Here is a 20,717-nt window from a genome sequence, read left to right on the forward strand (position 1 = left end):
TAGATGACTGAGAATTGAGATCATTATTATTTATGCCTATTATTGATGTATAACTCAATTTTGATAACTTTGGAAATAGAACGTTTTGCATTTGCCGTACCTCATTTGTGGGCGCTGTATAGAATTTTAATATTTTAATGTTTTCTAGTTTTTTTGTTTTTGTGTTTAACAACATGACATTTTGGAATTGCACTTAATTTTGAAGGCTCGCAATACAAAAAAAATACCATATAATTATCAATACTATTATATCTGTATCCGAAAACCTAAATAACGTTATTCGATATTTGTAAGAACGTTTAAATTATTAATTACGAAAAAATTAATTTTTTTCTCAATGATATAGCATTTACAGCTAATTATTTATCATATTGTTTTATTGTATTTTGGGATAACGTTGTCTCAAATTTCTTTTCGGAGACACAAAAGTAGCGTCTTAGAGATGTATATAAACAAAAATATAATAGATGTATATTTTTACTATAAAACATAAAAAAAAAATAAATACTCACAGAGAAACATGTTGTTTACAGATCGTTTTAATTACATTAACTAACGAATTAAAAAAAAAAAGAACATTATAATATTTAATATCAACTAAACAATAGTGTATATATACCTAATGTTCATTATTGCACGTCATAAGCAGATCTTATGTATTAACATACTATGTATAGGTAATATATTATAATACTAATAATTACTATATAATACAATTTATTGTTACATAATTAATATTAAGCCTAAATAATTAGACCCTATCGAAGTAATTAGGCCTATTATAATAAAACGTTTTTAATATAATATTTTACAAATATGACATCGAAATTACAATCCACTCCAACATAACATAATATATATCATATAATATATTATACGAGTATACCCTACCGCATTGATTGTCTAGCTAACAACATTTTCGATTATACAACATAATATAAATATTAATTACATAATATAGGTATATATATTTATTTGTATAAAAGTATACACGAATTAGAAAAATACACGATATGAAATAGTTTATGGAAATAAATTGTCGCGAAGCGTTTGTCCGGCGGTCTCAGCCGGTTGTGGAGTTAGAAAAAAATGTGATTTTTCAAAAAAGTTTTTATCACAAAGTAGTAGACGAAGCAAAACCCTGTTCTCACTTTATATACGGTTAACCTATGTAGGTATCATAATACGTCGTTGAATACTACAGATCGAGAGAATTTTTTTGAACAGAGCGGGTAAAGAAAATAGGTTCAACAAGAAAATGTACATTAATCACACATAATATATATATACACGTGTATGTATACACGTATATACATAATACACATGCAAATTTCAATACGCTAATAATTCCTATACAAATATTACAAATGATTACAAACAATAATAGTAATAATATAAATAATAATAAATAATACATCATTATGATTTACATTATAATCTAATAATAAAATTTATTATATCGGTGAAATGTTGTGCAGTTGCTTGTCAATCTCGCACGAGTACGTTGTGTGATTGCGTTTCAGAAAATGGTAAAGTTGTTTGAATGTAGGCCTTAGATTTTGATCGCGCTTCCAACATTGACACATGAGCTCGTAAATCTCGGTGGGGCACAGATTAGGTTTGGGTAATAGCACCTGAAAAACAAGTTATTTGATAATTTAACTATCAGAAAATAAATAATACTAAGTTATATTATATCGCACTGCGTTCTATATTCTGCAGTAAGTTGTAATAATGATTACCTACTGATAGAATTATATTATTCATTTTATTCAGTAATATTGTGTATCAAAAAAATCTGACAGAGCCGTCACGATAGTGATGAGTCAACATTTAATATTAAAAACAAAGTTATCACGATTTTATTGTATTATTGAAAAGCAAAAAAAAAAAAAAACTTAATGTATTAAATACAATATGCAATTAGTTATTTATAAAAAATATATTGGGTGAACTAATTTTTATCCATCTAGAAATTTAAGTTGTAAAGACGTTGTGTCATTTTGGAAATTGTTTATTTATTAAAATAATAAACAATAATACCTACGTACCTCCCAAAACATAATTATGGTCTATGGAAGATAGTCATAAATTTTTCTATAATATGAGCATAATATGATGAAATTTTAATAACTCGAGTAATATTTATCATTTTGAATCAATTTTGTTTTATATATTTATTAGAGATTTATTTTTCTTATGAAATATTCACGATTAGGTATTGGATTTTTCTAATATAATGTGTGAAGTTTTGAGTATTATTAAGACTTGACATTTTAATCCGTGGTAACGCTTGTCATTATTTAATATTAGTATAATATATTAAATTACCTAGAGTGAGCCAAGCTCTGTTTTTTTTTTCAAATAAAATGATTTATCATTGTTTTAAAATTTAAACACACTCATTCCAGTAACTTTATTTAACTTTTGAATTCAACAGAAACCTTTTTAGTTTAGAAAAATATTTAGTTAGGTTGTTGAGTGTATAGCTTGTATGCCGTTAACGTGTAGGTGAATAATAATAATAACAATCACAATATAATAATCATAGATAATAACTAAACATTGTACACAATCAACATCCTAATATTTTTTTATTTTTAAAACTGGGACCTTTGCACTGGTTATCATTATTATAGTGTAGCTCCCTTCCTACACGGCATGTTCCGGCCCTCCAAGTTTCGGGTGAAACACGACCGCGTAAAACACAGGCTAATATAATAAAGGTATATTAAACGAAATAAATGAAGGGAATGTCAATGTGCCACGAACATTCTCACATTCTCGTCGTAATAAATTGAATCTTATATAATAAAATAGAAAATACAACACTAAAATTGGATTAGAATGCCTTATGTAGTTATATTTTATACCAAAATACAAAGGAGACGTAACGGTGAATAAGTAAGAGTTTATTTACATTCCAAACGCTTCGATAAAGTACTGAAATGGACTTATGGTAATTAATTTACAATATTTTTTTTCTGCAAACTTTTTTTTTGTAATTCTACCAATTATAATACGAAAAGGATAATTATTGAAGTGTACGTTATACACAAGACCGTTTCCAGGAATTTTTTTCAGAGGTTTAGTGTCCTAAACATGTATATTGTAATTTTAGTAAATACTGAATATATGTTTTGACATTTGTTTGAAGATAAGATAAAAAGAACTATACAGCTAGGATGATATTCACAATCTGATTTTTAAAATTCTTTGATGTACTTAGCAAAAAAAAAAAGTAGTAAACAGAATTTTTTTCGCCACAGGGTAGTAAATAAAAAATTAAAAAGATTTATGAAATGTACTTGAGGTAGGTACCTATATTTTATAGTTCTCAAAATATCAGAATTCGAATGTGGCCTTGGCAGTGTTCTGAGTATATTTTGTACTTGCTATTATAATAATATAAGTAATGGTAACATTTTTTTATAATTTGTGTATATTTATGTAATAACATAATAAAGTGTTGTATGTTAATGGCTTAGGGAATAGGGATAATATGCAATTTATTAAGTCACCAGTTTAGACTCACTTGTAGCTCGCCTCCGTAGTACATCTGCTCAGCGTTGTGTATGACTTGCTCATTGGTGAGGTGTGGGAATGGTTTATCTCTTGCCATACTTAACAGTTCCCATATTGTTACGGCGAAAGACCACACTGTGCTTGGACATGTGTATCGATCCTATTTAAATAAATAAAGTATATAGGTATGGAATTAATAATTATTCTCACAATTGTATTATTTAACTAGACTCGGATATAGACATGGGTGTTGCTCGATAACATCCAACCATCTATCCGAGACCTTACACTTTCTTCTTCTTCAAAAAAAAAAAATAAATGATAATAATTCTTTTTTAAAAAGAATCACTTTAGTGGGAATAGTATAGCTATTTTTAATATTATTTCAAAATAAGTAAGAACAATTTTATTGAAAAATTTATGTAATGTAATGTAATTAGTACTAATTACTAATTACTAATTATATGCTATTATTTAATTATTCGAATTCACTATAGAAGTGCAAAAAAATCAAAAGTGCAATGAACTGTAGGATTAAATTAAATTTGTATTCATATATTTTTTTAGATTTTACCATGATGTGTTTTTTTTTAAATTTAAAACAAATAGGTGCTAGGATTAGAAAAACAATATTCTATGGAGCACTGGCTTCCCACAAGAAAATGGTCTAAAGGCTATAGTTATGTGTTTATATAATTCGAAAAAATTGCTCGTGAAATCTTTGTTAAAGAATATTCGTGACTGAATAATACTTATGTATAATATATTTTTATTTTTAGAATAGTAAAGAACATTAGGCGTCCCGATGATTGGCCAATTAATACAGTTGTACATCTAATAATTATACACTATAGTTTATATTTGATATAATGTATAAATTATAATAAGAATAAGGACATATATAGGTAGACATAACATAAGTATGCTTATATAACAATTAACAATATAATACACTTTAGAGTATTTTTTAGGTATTGGAACACTGCAAGTATAGGTTTTATACATGTATATATGCATGTATTACGTATATACGTATATATTTTATTGATACTACATTTATCAATATAAATTATTATACAATTTTTGTTACAAGTGTTTAGAGATTAAAAATGAATTATAACAGTAATTGTAACATATTTTATAAAGCATGTTAATATTCTATACAGATTTATAATATCAATTAAATATTATTGTTTATTATAATATTACCAGTAGTATGCTTTCCCAAGGAAGCCATCGAATCGGTGCCGGAGGTCTGTTTCCGATTTCGCTATAGTCTTTTTTGTAAGCCGGATTGCATACAGCCACGTCGGCTACTTTGATTGAATAGCCTCTTGAAACCAGGCAGTTTCTATTTTCCAGGTGAAAAAAAACAATATACATTAAACGAATTGCAGTCACAAGTTCATAAATAAATATCAATATCATGTATGATTTTTAAGCATGATAACAATATTTTAGAAGGTTTGGAAAAAATGACTTCAGTTTACCTTGCCGCCAAATCTTTGTGCACCACGTTCTTAGATTCCAGATACTTCATGGCCGATGTGATTTGAGTAGCCATGAACATTAGCGTCGTATACCTATAGCAATAAGCTCATTTCAGAATGTGATAATTAAATTTTTTATCTAAAACTGTTGCCAAGAATCCAATTGTTTATACTAGTTACTGCAGTTTTAAACTATTCAATGGTAACGAATTTGAGTTACAATAATCGATGATATATTTCGGTGAAAAAATGTGTTTTAATACGATACCTATTTCAATATTTGGTTTCTAGTCTATAGAACTCATCGAAAATGCCAAAGTCTAAATATATTTTCAACATGTTCTTTAATAATTACGATAATGTTGAGCATCCGGTAAATTTATCACTAAATTCATTAGACTCATTAGACTCTTTAGAGAATATACCAATGTCATCTGATTCTATTATAATTACATGTGAGTACCAAATACGAGTTATTTTGGGCACATCTATTTTAATGTTATAAGTGCAACATTTTAGGAATACATATCATGACTATTATCTAATTTTAAAAAGGTAAACAATTTTTGAAAACTAAATTACAGTAAGTTAAAAATAAAATAATAATAATTTTGTGATACTAATAATATGTGTTAGTAATTAAGAAACATACCACTATAATTTAAACATCAATCTATCATAAAGTATAGTAGTGTACTTTTAGGCTTACTTTTGGATTAATTTTAAAACATTAAAGAAATACACTAGAAGAAATATATTATATACAAAACGAAAAAAAATTGATATACGTTTTCAATATAGTTTAAGAAACAAAATACGTTCAACTTTCGTGATTTAAAATTGTTTAAAGATTTAAACACGAAACTAAATAAAAAATGTGATGCATTTTACTGTTGTACCATGGGAAAAACACGGAACAGTTCTTTAGGCGTTGTCGGGGATAAAAAACTATTAAACATGTATAATTTAGTAAAAAAGATGGGTTTGAAAAATTTTAAGTCAACAAATCAAAGTTTAAATTTAAAAATAATTGCCATGGTACAAAAATTGCTCGGAGCAATGGGATTTTATACGAGACCAAAAACGAATCATGCTTTTTACAGCAGTCTGTATTTTTTCTATATATTATAAATGGAGATAAAATTAAACTGTTTTTACGTAATGATTGGTGTACATGTGAAGTGCTAATTAATAATATAATAATATTATAGAATAATTAAGGGCTGTTTTTCAAGGGTTTCTCAGATGCATGCTAAATTTAAATTTTTAGATCCCATAAAATACACTGTCTATACTAATAAAGAGCTTTGGAATATGTTCATGAAGTAGGACCAACGAACTTTTTTTTGCACTAATGATTGGTTTTGATTTGATAGTGATGATACGTAAAAGATAATTCAAAAATTACAAAAATTGTTCATTTATAAATCATAAAATATTTGTGTTAAGTTTTTATTTGATACATAAAATATGTAATGTATAATATTATTTTCACTAACTTGAGGAATATGAAACAACTATTATGCAAGATAAATTCAAATTTCCAACTACTTAAGTTTACTTTAAAATTTAAAGTTAGATTAAAATATATTTTAGAAAACGAATTATAAATGACGGAAAAAGATAAAAGTAGACTATATGGTATATAGATAACACTATAACAAAACCATACGATTTAAAATAATAAAAAACATTTGCTTAAATATATTATATTAAGAATTTAATATATTATGTAGTGAATATAGATAATTCGTTTTTTAAATGAATCATCGTTGAATATTGATAGCTAAGAAGCCAAAAAGTATAAATTAAATTAGATTAATTATATAATTCTATTAAATTAATATTATAAGACTAATATTATCTATTGATTTCTCAATTTAAATTTTAATCAAATTTAGATTTTAGACAAATATAACAAAAAAAAAATTCGTAAATATGCATTTTTAGAAAAATAAGTATTTTTATTTAAATAACAACATATAACATATAGCAGTTATTTTTTCCGAAATGAAACTGTTTGCATTTTTGAACTAGTAATGTTTGATGTAAGTATTAAAATATATTATATAGCTGAAACAGCATACTATCAGCAATTGAATAATAACACACATTCAAAATTTGTTATTTTTATATTATATTGATAAATGTCTTGAATTTATAGGTATTTTATTATGTACCTATCTACTACCTATGTCTAATGGGATATTTTATATTTTCTACATTTTAATTATCATTAAAATTTTAAAATATGGTAAACAATACATTTTAAAATTTAGCATATTTTTCAAATCCTTATATGCGTTTATTTCTTACTAATTATTTTATGTGATTTATTTAACATTTAACTAAGTACCAAGAAGAACATCGACTTACGTGAGCGCAGAGTGCGTCCTCAACACTATGACTAAGTCTCCAAGTTCGGCCGGGTATTCGGTGATCAACCACGGTGGTGATTCGTTTGTGCACACGCCAAATACGCGCACTAAATTTGGATCGAGTAGGCTGCACAGGAACTTGACTTCCCTGGTAGAGTCGGAATTGCAAGTCTTTGCCGCCACGCGACCGTTATCCGTCAAGCGAACGTCTATTGTCGTCTCACATACAGCCACCTCTCCAAGGTGTGAACTACCCAGCTTGCTAACCACGTTCAAACAGTACCGCGGTATCTGTACAATGTCCGCTTCCCTGCATTTGTATACTTGGCCCATGCTGGGACTAATGTTCCATGACACCGAAGGGGGAGCCATCTGAAAATGTCCGTACATTGTATATATGTCTATGTAGACTGTAGAGTGTAGAGTATAGATATGTAAGTAGATAACTCAAATCTAAGTAGCTAAAATTCACGAATGGCTAAATCTTAATTTGAATAGAAAGAAAAAATAATATTAAATGGACTATACAATCAGAACACACATTAATGACAATAATAACTACACATACATATTTAATGGTAAAGATAAAACTTTAAATATTAAGCAAAATCATCAAGGAATACATCATCTTGATGGAACAAAATCATATAAAAAACAAAATGTATTTTATAATTGTTCAAATTTTATAGATGGAATATCATTTGTATCGTCTTAGCTCCAACCAAATATTTTTTTTTAGTTTACATACACATATAATAAAGATTCAACAAATATTTTGACGTCAATTTACTCGTATAAAATATAATAATAATATAACGAAACATAATAAGCCGTATTTGTATATTATTTTTTATAAACTCATCGTATTATGGTTAACGATTGTTTTTATAAATATTTAGATAAAAATATGAAAAACCTACCAAACATACTATAAGTATTTGATTTAAACAACAATAACTAACTCAAATGATGAGTAGATACATAATATATAACATATATCACAAACATAATGCTTAAAGGTTTATAATATAGTTGAAAATGTGAATAATTCCGTATTATATGTATGCACTCAATATATTTTACAAATATTTTACAATACCTGCACAAAATTCATCATATTGGTATTATATTATATTTTATATGTAATATTATTACTATATCCACACAACAAGATTATAACTAATATCGAACGCAAATCATTTTACGTGCCTGTGTGTAATATATATAAAACGATAAAATGAATAACCAATGGTAGTGATGGTCGAGATAGTAAACACAGTATTTTCATTCGATTAATTATCATTTACTTACTATATTTTAAGTGACAGATTGCGAATTAAAATTTGGATTTAAAATCAGTTTCTATATTACATTATAGTTTCTTTACATATGACGGAGGGTGAGTTGAATTAAGTTTTATAAAATAAAAATAAATATTTGTGCTGTCTAAAACAAACTGGTACTTTTTCATTTTGTATAGGCAATACAACAAACATCATATTAAAATATGATCTAGAGTTCAACGAAATTCCCAACTATCAATAATTAATTGTTCCATGATATTAATCCCTAAAAGCTATAGTACTGCTTATACAACATAATACCTACCTTTATGATATAATATTATTATTATCACATAACGTATAAAATTCCTATATATTATAATATTATGCTGTAGGTGTGGGTAATACCAGAATAATTTAACTTCATCGGTGTAAACTAATTACATTGAATGAAAACCATCATGATATATGTAAAATAGATATTGATCAGCCATATAATATAAATGTTTATTATTTATTTATGTTAGTTTTTTTTCTATAAAATTAAAATTGTTTCACTGTTCAATAATTAGTTCTGAAGTATTAATCATCTAAAAAATTGTAAATTCCTATTGGTAAACATTATTAAATGTAGAAAGGTAATGTTTTGAGGTACCTAGCTAAATGTTATTAGTTTGTTTAAGGACATGCCTGTTCGAAAATTACTAGAGATTCAATTTTCATTCCATCATCAAATACCTTTTTATCGTTTTATAATTTATTGTTTGATTTTAATCCGTTATTTTGATAATATAATAGGCAGGCATCTATTACTAAACATAAATTGTTTCATTATTATTGAATGGGGATGTTTTTTCTACGAAAAATATAACTTTATATATTATTTCATAACAAATGGATATTAATGATTATGAAGGTATGACTATAGATTAGGTAATAGGTATATACAATATCAATGTTTTTCTTTGACCTTTGTCATATATTATATACGCATAGAATTAACTACTATATAAGGATATTAATATTATATTGTGGATGTTCAATCAAATAGTAATGATATTTAACTTTTTTTTTTTTAACAAACCTAATGTTACATACTCGTACCGAAGAATGATATATAATATTATAATTATCTCTGAAACGGTGGTACGATTTCTGAACAGATATGATACGAAAAAAAAAACAATAATAAAATACGAACTTAATTCATTAAAAAAAATACATTTGAATTTCAACGGATGACCTATGCATATATTTACCACGGTAATGGTTCTGTAGGTGAGTTAAGTCAACTTACTCTATGCTTTTCGCGGGGTGCCGTGTGAAACCTTTTTCTGGTAGGCTGTATGTCGGTGGTGTTGCACTGGAGGTGTTTGGGCCGAACCGGGGTGTCAATCTGAATGGGCACCGGTGGCGGTGGAGGTTGGCTCTGCAGGCTTCGGTAGTGTAACGAAGTGACGCTGTCTCTAGTTGAATATTCGGCAGCCCGGACGTCGACCTCCAGACTGCTTAAAGATCCGCGTTCTGAATCGCTGCGACAAAACTCCTTTGCGGAAATCGTGCTTCTCGCGTCTGCAACCGAAACACGCATCGTTGGTTTAGGTGGTACATACCTACATTACTCAAGTTTTTTTTTTCTAGCGATGAGCACAACTTGCAATAAACGAGTAGGCCAAATGTTTACCAAATTTCCACTAGATATTTGTCTAATAACATGATATTTTTATTCGTTCACGTGAACGGGTGGTAGGAGGGACTTACGTGGTTCTTAAAATGAATTAAGTTAGGATAGGTTAATTTTTTTTAAAAATTATTTATGGTTAATGATTTCTTTTGTTTGGAGTTGTATTCCATCTTTTTGTGGATCTATGAAAATAAATTTGGTCACTATGTTTTTATGCGCAACCTCGTCATTTTGAATACCTGTAGACCAATTGTAGCATTTTGTAGACCAATTGGGACTCATGTAAGCCCAAGCAGTTGTGTTTTGATTCAAATTTGTTTATTCCACGTACCAATTATAATCGTCTTTAAGAGCACGAATGTACGATACAGTAGTTTATGTGGTTTTACACTTTATTTATCTGTCGATTTATCTATACATAACAAACGAACGAGAGAGATATACTCGGTAAGAATTAATTATTGTATTGTTTCCAAAATACGAATGGCTTTGTTTAATTCAAAAGTTTAACGCGCAGTAACAGGTAGGTACGTGTATCAGTGTATAATGTATATATTTCCTTGAAATATTGTTTTATATATTATATATTGTATAAAATAATAATGACGTGTGATGATTTAAGATCACGTATGTGATTAATTATAATACTGCATTCGCTGCTGAGCAAACTGTATTGTTCTCATATACTTATTTTGGGAAAAATACATTATAAACAACAATCGGATACTACGGAAACAGTTAACGATAGCTTATTTTTTTTTTTGTAAAATGGAGATACAAATCGCTTGAAATACAAATCATTTGTTCAATAACTGTAAATATTATTTTATTATTATGAGAGGTAATTTTTTCGATTTGTAAGATTTTATGTTTAAATTAAACATTTTTAGATTCATGACTCAGTATTGGGGCAATATTTTTTTATTTTTTCTCCCTTTTCATTTTAATGACCAGAAGTGAATTTCAATATAATATAATATATAATTCTGTTCAAAAATTTACCAAGAAAATGAGCTAATTTTCCTATAGGTTAGGTGCGTATACTACTATGTTTAAATTGAATACTATCGCTATATACCTTTACTACTGCGAATCGTCTCGTAGTCTTTGCGGGCCAACAGCGGCGTTTCGTAAACGACGTGTTGTGATTTGTCGTAAGGATCCGACGCGAAACTGTCACTGTGCATCTGTTCATCGATCACCAATGGGTTCTCAGTGATGTGCCGGTTACCACCTCCGATTCCCAAACCGTGATTATGGTTGTTATTGTTGTTGTTGCTAATGCCAGTAGTGTTGTTGTTGTGTGGAGACAGGTTCATGAATATGTCTTTCATGTTGATGGCTACACCAAACGGCTTTTTAAATATTGATGTACTGATTGTCTGATGTTTTTTACGTCGGCTCAAAGCTAATACAATGGCACAAATCCCAAGCAAGATGAGTGTGGCGGCCGTCAGCACGCCGATGAGCACTTCCACCAGCCCTCCTCCGGTCCTGTCATCTTTTTCCTTGTGAGCAGCTGTTAACATGGACGTGTTTTACTTAGTGAATAATTCGGCTATAGGTATCTATGCATTTTACTGAAGTAAGAAAAATAATGTTCATCCCTTATGCATGCAGGAAATGTAATCTTCCACGGGGATGACATACGAATAGTTTACATCTAGGCATAGGATTTTATGAATACAATGGAGCCATCTGTCAATAGCATCTCGCTCGTCCCCAGCCCGGGGTAAAGTATAGAAGTGTACTTGAATTAGTCTAATTGCACTCTGATTAAAAAGGTTTAGTTCAAATAGGATTTGTGTTTGAAAATTGCGAATCGCCCTCAGGTCACTTTCAGTCAAAATCGAATAAATGTTCAATTTGGTCAAAAGTGCAAAAGAATACCTACATTTTTATTTTTTATTTATTCTGTTAACACACATATGAAATAATATTATTTTCAAATTTAAAAAAATTTGCGTTTTTAAACCAGAATTCAATTAAACTACTCTATCGGACCGAGGCTTGATTGACAAAATAGATATACTCGTACATTCTTGGTGCTAACTTACAGACTTCCGCAAAATATTGTATTTCTCTAAATCAAAATAATAGGTCCTTTGGGAAAAAATAAGTGGTTAAGTAGTATATTATGAACCTCCTTCCATACCGTATAACCGTTAGATGGCTGGTGTGCTTTTAAGGGTATAGAGGGAAAAATTAATAAAAATAAATAATACAATTTGACGAAGACTGTACAGCTTCTACAGTAGGTATTCTTATATACAATATAAATGTACCATATAGCTTCGTTCCCAGTCCAAATATTGGAGTCAGTCGTCTCTTCAGGGATCGCACCTCGTTAATAAATGATGCCACCCAATCCACTTCTATCCTTACCTTTACCACCCCACCCAGGGTAAATCGAATAAAAAAAATAAAACAACAACGGCCACATGAATATATTAAAAACACTTACTGGTGTCAGGCGAGTCCCAAGGCGGATCCACCGCTCCCCCAACCAGCTGCTCGTCCTCGAATGGTGCGTCCGCGTCTACCGTCACGTTCTGAGCCAATGGTTCTGAAAAAAAAAAATAATACTAAAAAAACCGAGAGCTGAGAAATAAATTCCACTAAAAACTCGTACAATATTCAATCCGAAACGCGAATGCGATTTGTGGCGATTTATGCGTACGAGTAAACGCGACGGACACTCTGTAAATTATTGCGTACCATCCCAGAGATGAGATCCCCATTTCTTTTTATATCTCTCTTCTCGCTCTATCATATCAAATAATGTATACATAAGGTAATAAATTACATGCACACGACCTGCCTTTGTGTGTATATGCGTACGACGGTTGTGGATTTGTTGACGAACGATTTGTATGAAAAAAATATTGACACTCGTTGCTGAATATAGGTACTATGAATTACATCGCACGCATGATGAACAAAAACCATATACCTAATGCATATTATGCAGTCATCGAGAAATTAGTACGCGTTATCGCGCATGGTGCATGTGATTTAGTTTGCATTGTGTATTATACTAAAGTTAAATACAGTTATATAATCACTGAAATGGTTTACGAACAACTCTCTATATTGTTGGGGCTGTGTATTAAATTTTGGTGATAGTATTAAACTGAGACTGTTCAAGAGTAGCTGTAGTGCAAAAAATCAAATTAAAAAAAAAAGACCGACGAAAAAGTAATTAACTTTTAATAAACAGTAAATTGTATGGAAAAACGGTCAACGAATAATGACCTCGATTAAGTCTTAATTTTAATGCGTCTTGGTTAGATAATTAAATTATTTAAAAATTTTTTTTTAGTTGCTTTACGATGTTTTTTACATTTTATACGAGCGAAAAGTAGTTGTAATGATTATGATAATGAAAACAAATATCAAATTCCAAAATTATTAAACTAAGTTACGAGTAATTTAGTCTCGTATCTTACCTACACAGCTACTATCTTGACCTAGTTGAGCTTACGCGTATTCTATTCATTGGTAGTTCCTTCGTTGGGGCATCAGGAATTATGCATATCATAACGCTATTATTGATATAAATAGTAAAAATCGCTTAGGTACCTATAATCTATAGGTAACGTTACACTCATATTATATACAGTCGCTGCCTGCCACCAAGTCGTCGCTTGCGGTTTTTTGCGGTCTTTAGGAGTAAGCAGTGGCAATATGGATGGTAGGGGATGTGGGAGCCTGCATTTAAATAAAACCAAGTCCGCTGTGCCGGAAATAAATAGCTTCATAAGACGAGTTCCTATATATACTTTCGCATAATCCCCGCCCCATAAATAACCCGCTTATAAAGAACGAGAGAGGTATACCCGGTACTCGGTCATAACTTATACACACACACACATATGTAAGGTATGTTATGTGTATGTGTATGGTGCTCAGCGGTCGAATAAATGATTCAGCTTTCGTACGTATTGTGTGTGCGTGCGCGAGTCGGCGCCGGGTGGGACGGATGTGCGCTGAGAGAAAGACAAAATGATAATAAAAGAAAAAAAGTCGCAAACTTTTTCGAAACTGCGGTGGTGGCGTGCATATACAACGTACATGTATATTATTGCGTACTATAATATATGTATTTTATGAAACCGCTTAAACCTAAATGCGAGCGCCGTGCCTGCCCCGTCGGAGACGGAAGACTTAAACTTGCCCACCGCACCTCCGTGTGTCGCGCTCGTGTGAAGTCTCTCAACTGTCAAGGTTTCGGAATATTGTGACTGTTAACCATTACTGCTGCAGCTGCTGCTGGTTGTATTATGTATATGCCGCTGGTGAAAAATATAATATAGTATACCGTTATACAGTCATATTTAGTGGCGACTTTGATCGCTTGTGTTCCATAAAAGTCTAGAGAAAAATGGTCTATTTTTTATTTTTAACAAACACTTATAATTATCATTGATAATAATAATGCTAATTATTTTATCATTGTTAAACTATTTTGATTCCTATAACGTTTAAATGTATATGTGATGACATTCACTACCTATATCCGTTTGATTTAACAATTTGAATCATTATTAAAAACCGTTTCGTATATTATTTTGTCAATTAGTGTCATACTTGGATATTATATTCTGATATTCAATACCAATTGTATTTATTTTCGAGCTCATTTATCATTTTACCAGATAAAAATGACGTAATTAATTGTAGTTGTTATAATTAATAAAAATAGAAAACAAATACCCTCATTACTCAAAAATATCAATGAATTACACAATGTTTAATAAAATATTTTGTTATATATATGCACAATTAATCTCTATATTATGACGTTATTATACGTTCGAATGAAAGGATATTAAATCTCAGGGCAAATATTTACGTATGGATATTGTACACAGAATGAATCTTTGTTGCACAAAGGTTTTATTTTTTATTAATAAAATGATGATTACATTAAATTTATAATAACGTGCTTTGTTACTTTAAGTGTGTTTACTCAATAATACATAAATTATAATGCGTTTTCAAATTAATACAGTCGTCGATTTTACTTTGTTAATATTGAGATTAGTGTTGCATTGTTGCATACGCATCTTTATTATTATTCGTGCATTACTTTGTATTGAAAATGTGTACAAAAATGCAAATTATTGTCTTATTTCAAGTAAACTCATCTTTTGGCCGGCGTGGTTTCGAATATGGCACGCAGAATGAAACTTTTTATACATGTTGACAAACGACGTTATAAATTTCATGATTATAAGCTTACATAGATAAGATAATACACCATTTGTACAATATAACTGTAGTATAATATGAATGCAACTTAGAAGGGGTTAAATAAAAATAATTATATTATTGGTTTGAAGTTCTACATTTTTAATGACGAATTATTTGAGTGAAAAATAAATCTATGTTTCAGTTTGTAAACGTCTGTTGAGGGTTTAAAAAAATATACATTTTGACCACAAATTGTGAGCAATATTGCACTATTATTCAGTCTAGCACTACATATTGAAATTGAAATACGAAACGATTTGTTAATCTTTTGTGACATTTTATAATATGCGATTAAAATAATAGGTATACATGCACAATTCGAGTTTATTTTTTATTTATTTCAATGTAATTAAAATCATAAAAATCGTTTACTAATAATTAATAACATAAGTGATTATTATATTAAAGGTTAATTTGAGTAAGTTATATTTAAAATATACCTATATTCTGGTATTCTTGAAGTTTGAATTCAAAATAAAAAATATAATTATATATTTTAGGTATTTTCTGTTTAAAAAAACGTTATGTGGATTTATGAAGTTTTTCGTTTTAAGACAATGTCTCTATTAAAAAAGGGTTTTAACCAGTGCTTAATTTTTCAACTTCTTAAATTCTGAAACTTAATCTCAATCATCAAAAACATATTTTAATTTATTATCCGAATCCTAATTGGAAATGGTTAAAATAACTAAGTTCTCCATCTGTACGCCATACCCATACGTATTCGACGAAGATTCCGTGCCAGCGTTCACGATATTATTCAAAGACGTCAACTTGCAGACGCCAGTTGTCTGTCATATGGTATTAAGAATGTAATGATAATATTGTATTGGGCTCTATTTGATCGTATATTAACGTCACGTGCAGTTGTGCCTGGGTTTGATTTACATTTGTTCTACATAGTTAAAGTTCTAATTGTCATTAACATAATACACCGTTTAAGCACTGTAAATGCGTCCATACAATTACACGTCGATTGTATCAACATTAAAAACTCGTTATTTTGAAAAGTATTCATTTATTCCATAATATATGAAAAGCGAGCGGCAAGGTGAACCTTATAAAATTTGTGTTTATTTTTTTCATGTAAACCTTTAACGCTTAGTCATAAATAATTATAATTAAAAAAAAAATCATTCAATAAACGAAATTATTGTGTATTTAAAATATAGGAAATAATGGTTTTAGTGTAAAATGATAAAACTACCTGAACTATCACCATGTTTAAAAATTGTTATTTGCATTAACGATTTGTGTGATTTTCAACACATGCAGACAATGGATTATAAGAAACTCACTATTGAAGGATAATATTTTTGATACAAAATACTTGTATAGTACATAAAAAATAAAAATAATATTGTACCTGTGTACCTATATAATTATATCATCCGTAACACGTCGAAATATTTAAAAAAAAATGCTTGTATATAACTATACATCTAGTCGAATACTGCTAATATCAAAAACAACAACCAATAATACTTTTCTATAATATGCAATTATTATACAATTAACTGTTTAACCTATAAACGCAGGTTTAGTGGTTTAGGAGCATGAGGAGGTTGAGAGTGAAAATGACATGCTTGTTATTAAAATACAAATAATTGTTTATTTATACATTCATTTTATCTGCGCAGGCAGGTTAAGAAAATACAACAATTAATACCGGAAACGTGTACACAACCGTTATGTAGCTAAATTGCCTATTCAAGGCTCCGTGTAACCATAATTAATTATTTTACTAATTGAGACGCGTAGAAAAATATTATGCATTTTATTTAAGGACAATTTGTGTAAAAAACATGCACTGTGCGTTCGGTGTTCTTAATTAGATTGTCACATAGCTTAGAATTTTATTATATAAAAATAAATTATAATTTATGGAGTTCTCACCGGAATCAAACTTCACTTCGCTGATCATTATCCATTTGCTGTAGAAGTAAAGTTGGATTTTCACGTACTTGCCAACGTGATTATGTAACTGTATGTCAACATCTCTGGCATTTTCTAACACAGTATCCGGCATGTATGTATACCAAACCGATCGTCCGTGATAGTGTACTCCTCCCACGCTGAACTGTACCCTCGCTTTTGAAAAAACCTTGTGGGATTGAAAAAAAAATGTAAGTCATAGTACAGCTAGGTAAATAAAAAGATATCTTATAAAAAAAAAAATTATAACTATAGGTATGGAAGACAAACATAATATAAAATGAGATAAGATAAGATACTGACTACAAAATAACATAATATCGAAAAATGGACAGTAAATAATTATTCGATTTTAACAATTATATTGGGATGAAATAATTTGCAAAATTGTTTTTATTGACTCAACAGATATTAAAAAGTTGCAGGAAAAATTTCCATAGAAAGTAGATTTATTATTTTAGTAATAACAGCTACGCTACTGTACGAGAAAAGTAATAATTAAATTATGCTTATTTAAATATTTATTTCAGAAGCGAATTTATACTGTATCGCCTAAAGCCATTTTACATTAAGTACCCTTTTCTATATACTTCGCACCACTCTACCACTAAATACCAAATTGTTGTCATTAAAATTATGTTGTAAAAATAAATTACATGGAATGATAGAACGAACTAATTATTGTGACAGTTAAAAATGTTGGCCAATGCGTCGTTCACATTTACATAAATAAATCAATGATATAAAATGTATATAATATTATCTACATTTGATGTTTTTACAACATTTATATTAAAATAATTATTAAAAAATAAATATTTTCCTTGTATACTAAAATTATTATGAATATGAATTATGACACATGCAGTTCTATATATTAACAAATAAAAATATTTTTTATGTCTTTTATTCAGCGACCAAGAGATTATGATGAGTAGAAAACCATGGTATTCATGAGGATATCAGCAGACTGTTTATCATCTCTTTCTGTACGCACACATTATAGACAAAAGGCATTCAAATAACTATTTTTTTTTCGAGTAATCTAAATGAAATCTAACTAACTAATAAAAAAATTACAGATACTAATATTTTTAAGGATATGCTACGCAATTTCTTTTTACTTAAAGTAAAGTTATACAAAAATAGAATAGTGTCGAATGTAAAATTATTCTAAATAATTATAGTGTCCTTGATGCTAAATAGTGTATTTGAAAACCATATTATGAAAATAAATTTTTTTTTTTAAATTTAATATTATTTATTATTAGTTATTATTAAATTGTTGTATTCATTATTATGATATGGATCAAGTTCATTTTTGCACACATTTATTTCGAAATATGCATTTACACAATATTTTATATATCATGTATGATGCGTATCTGTTCGTGTCGGTTTTGATTACAATATTATATTTTATGGCAATGGATGTATTGGTAATTAATATTATTACAAGAAATTAAAGATGATTGTCTATCAGTTATATCTATAATGTAATCAAATAGGAACGTACGACTGTCCAAAATCCATATAAAAGTTAAAATTATTAACTAAAGTATAATATAAAATCATATAAACACGCAACCAGCACAAACATAATATGTAAGTTAATATTTATAACAAAATGTATTTTAATTTGGATACAATATTATATTTAATTTGGGCGAACAATGTTAAAAAATAGAAAATTCAAAAAATATATATATATATATATTAAATAATTATTTTATCTATTTGATGATCGAATTCGGTATTAGAATTTTGTTTGAATTGTTTTTTCAAATAATTTACAATACTATTTTATTGCTTTTGATTGGAATATACATATTGTTAAAAACATAATGGATATAACATATGACATTGAAATAATATTCATCACTGAAGGGCAATTTCCTATTCGTGACATTGTGTTATAAAAACGTAGATAATATCTGAACACAACTTAACGTTATGTTTCTCTTTATTTAAAATGTGTTTAAATATACATTATTGTTGGCCTATACTATATAATTACTACATAAAGGGTTACGGTAAATACCTCTGTTTTATAGTAGGTACAGTCCTTAATGTCGGATTAGGTTTATAAATTTAAGTTATTTCAAGAAGTAAGTACCTATATGAAAATTTTCCGCAACACTGATGACTACAATAACGTGTAATCTGCGTATATAACCCCTAATTCCTAAACCTTTCAAAACATTTTACACGGTTTTAGTGTATGCTACAAGAAATTGTTCGATTTGGTTTTGTGAAATAAAATCAATTATTCAACATTTATAAAATTCAAAGTTTATAAGATTCATTAGTTAAATTCATTTTAACGTTTCATTAATTAGTATAATATGTCATTGAAATTAGGGCTAAGACATAAAATTATGAATATTTTAATGAATTGTTATTTTGATTGTTACATCTTACGTTGTTATGTTGTACCTATTATACAAAGTTTTATAACATACTAAAATAAAATACACGGTTATTATAAATAGATGATATTGTTTAATGCATCGATTGTGTTCACATATAATATTCAATAAGTCGCGGGTCGCGGTATCACGTAGTAAAAGGTTGGTGCCATATCTTTGAGATAAGCATAACACATCGGATATTACGTCGTGCAAGGTATGTTTTATTTGCCTAGTAACCGTTTATTATTGTTATTATATTTCTGGAGTAAATGAAACATATACGTTTCATAAATCTGTCACTGGCATTACGCGGTCAGGCCTTAAAAGGTCTTACCTACCGCGAGGCTATAAATTTTTGTCAAAACCAAAAAAAACCAAACCGTCCATTAAATGGAGTTTCGTGGACCCTATTTTAGCACCCCATACCGTTGTTACACATACACGCACACACACGCACACACACACACACACACACATATATTTAATATACACTAGTTCAGACATCAAACGTAATTGATAAACATTTTTCATTAAACAAAAAAAATTGTTTTATACTAATAGCGTATATAAAGATATTAAATAAACCGAAACTCCGAGGGGTGGAAGTTTATGAGTGGGGTGGAAATCTGGGAAAAGACAATAAAATAAAAATAAATTGGTTATCTAAAATTATGAAACGTTAATACTAAATCATACTCTTAATACTATTTTACACTCATTGGCAATCTTATAGAAGATACTTTTTAAAAGTATTC

General features: G+C 28.7%; 1 protein-coding gene across 6 annotated transcripts in view; it reads right to left on the reverse strand.

Moving 5' to 3' along the window:
- Window positions 1–322: 322 nt before the first annotated feature.
- LOC107166433 (discoidin domain-containing receptor tyrosine kinase B-like) overlaps window positions 323–20,717 on the reverse strand; it is a 199,843-nt gene continuing 179,448 nt past the window's right edge. For all 6 annotated transcript variants that reach the window (XM_089219550.1, XM_089219552.1, XM_089219548.1 and 3 more), the window contains 9 exons: window positions 17,513–17,720; window positions 12,825–12,926; window positions 11,439–11,879; window positions 9,974–10,248; window positions 7,392–7,765; window positions 5,016–5,108; window positions 4,735–4,876; window positions 3,536–3,685; window positions 323–1,634 (listed from right to left, as the gene is read on the reverse strand). In XM_089219550.1, coding sequence (XP_089075676.1) covers window positions 1,455–1,634; window positions 3,536–3,685; window positions 4,735–4,876; window positions 5,016–5,108; window positions 7,392–7,765; window positions 9,974–10,248; window positions 11,439–11,879; window positions 12,825–12,926; window positions 17,513–17,720 — 1,965 coding nt within the window. In that variant the 3' untranslated portion in view covers window positions 323–1,454. The remainder of the gene's footprint in view (window positions 1,635–3,535; window positions 3,686–4,734; window positions 4,877–5,015; window positions 5,109–7,391; window positions 7,766–9,973; window positions 10,249–11,438; window positions 11,880–12,824; window positions 12,927–17,512; window positions 17,721–20,717) is intronic.

This window comes from Diuraphis noxia, unplaced genomic scaffold (genome assembly GCF_037042655.1).
Source record: "Diuraphis noxia isolate RWA-SAM2 unplaced genomic scaffold, SU_Dnox_SAM2 contig0002, whole genome shotgun sequence".
In the NCBI taxonomy this organism is placed as follows: domain Eukaryota; kingdom Metazoa; phylum Arthropoda; class Insecta; order Hemiptera; family Aphididae; genus Diuraphis; species Diuraphis noxia.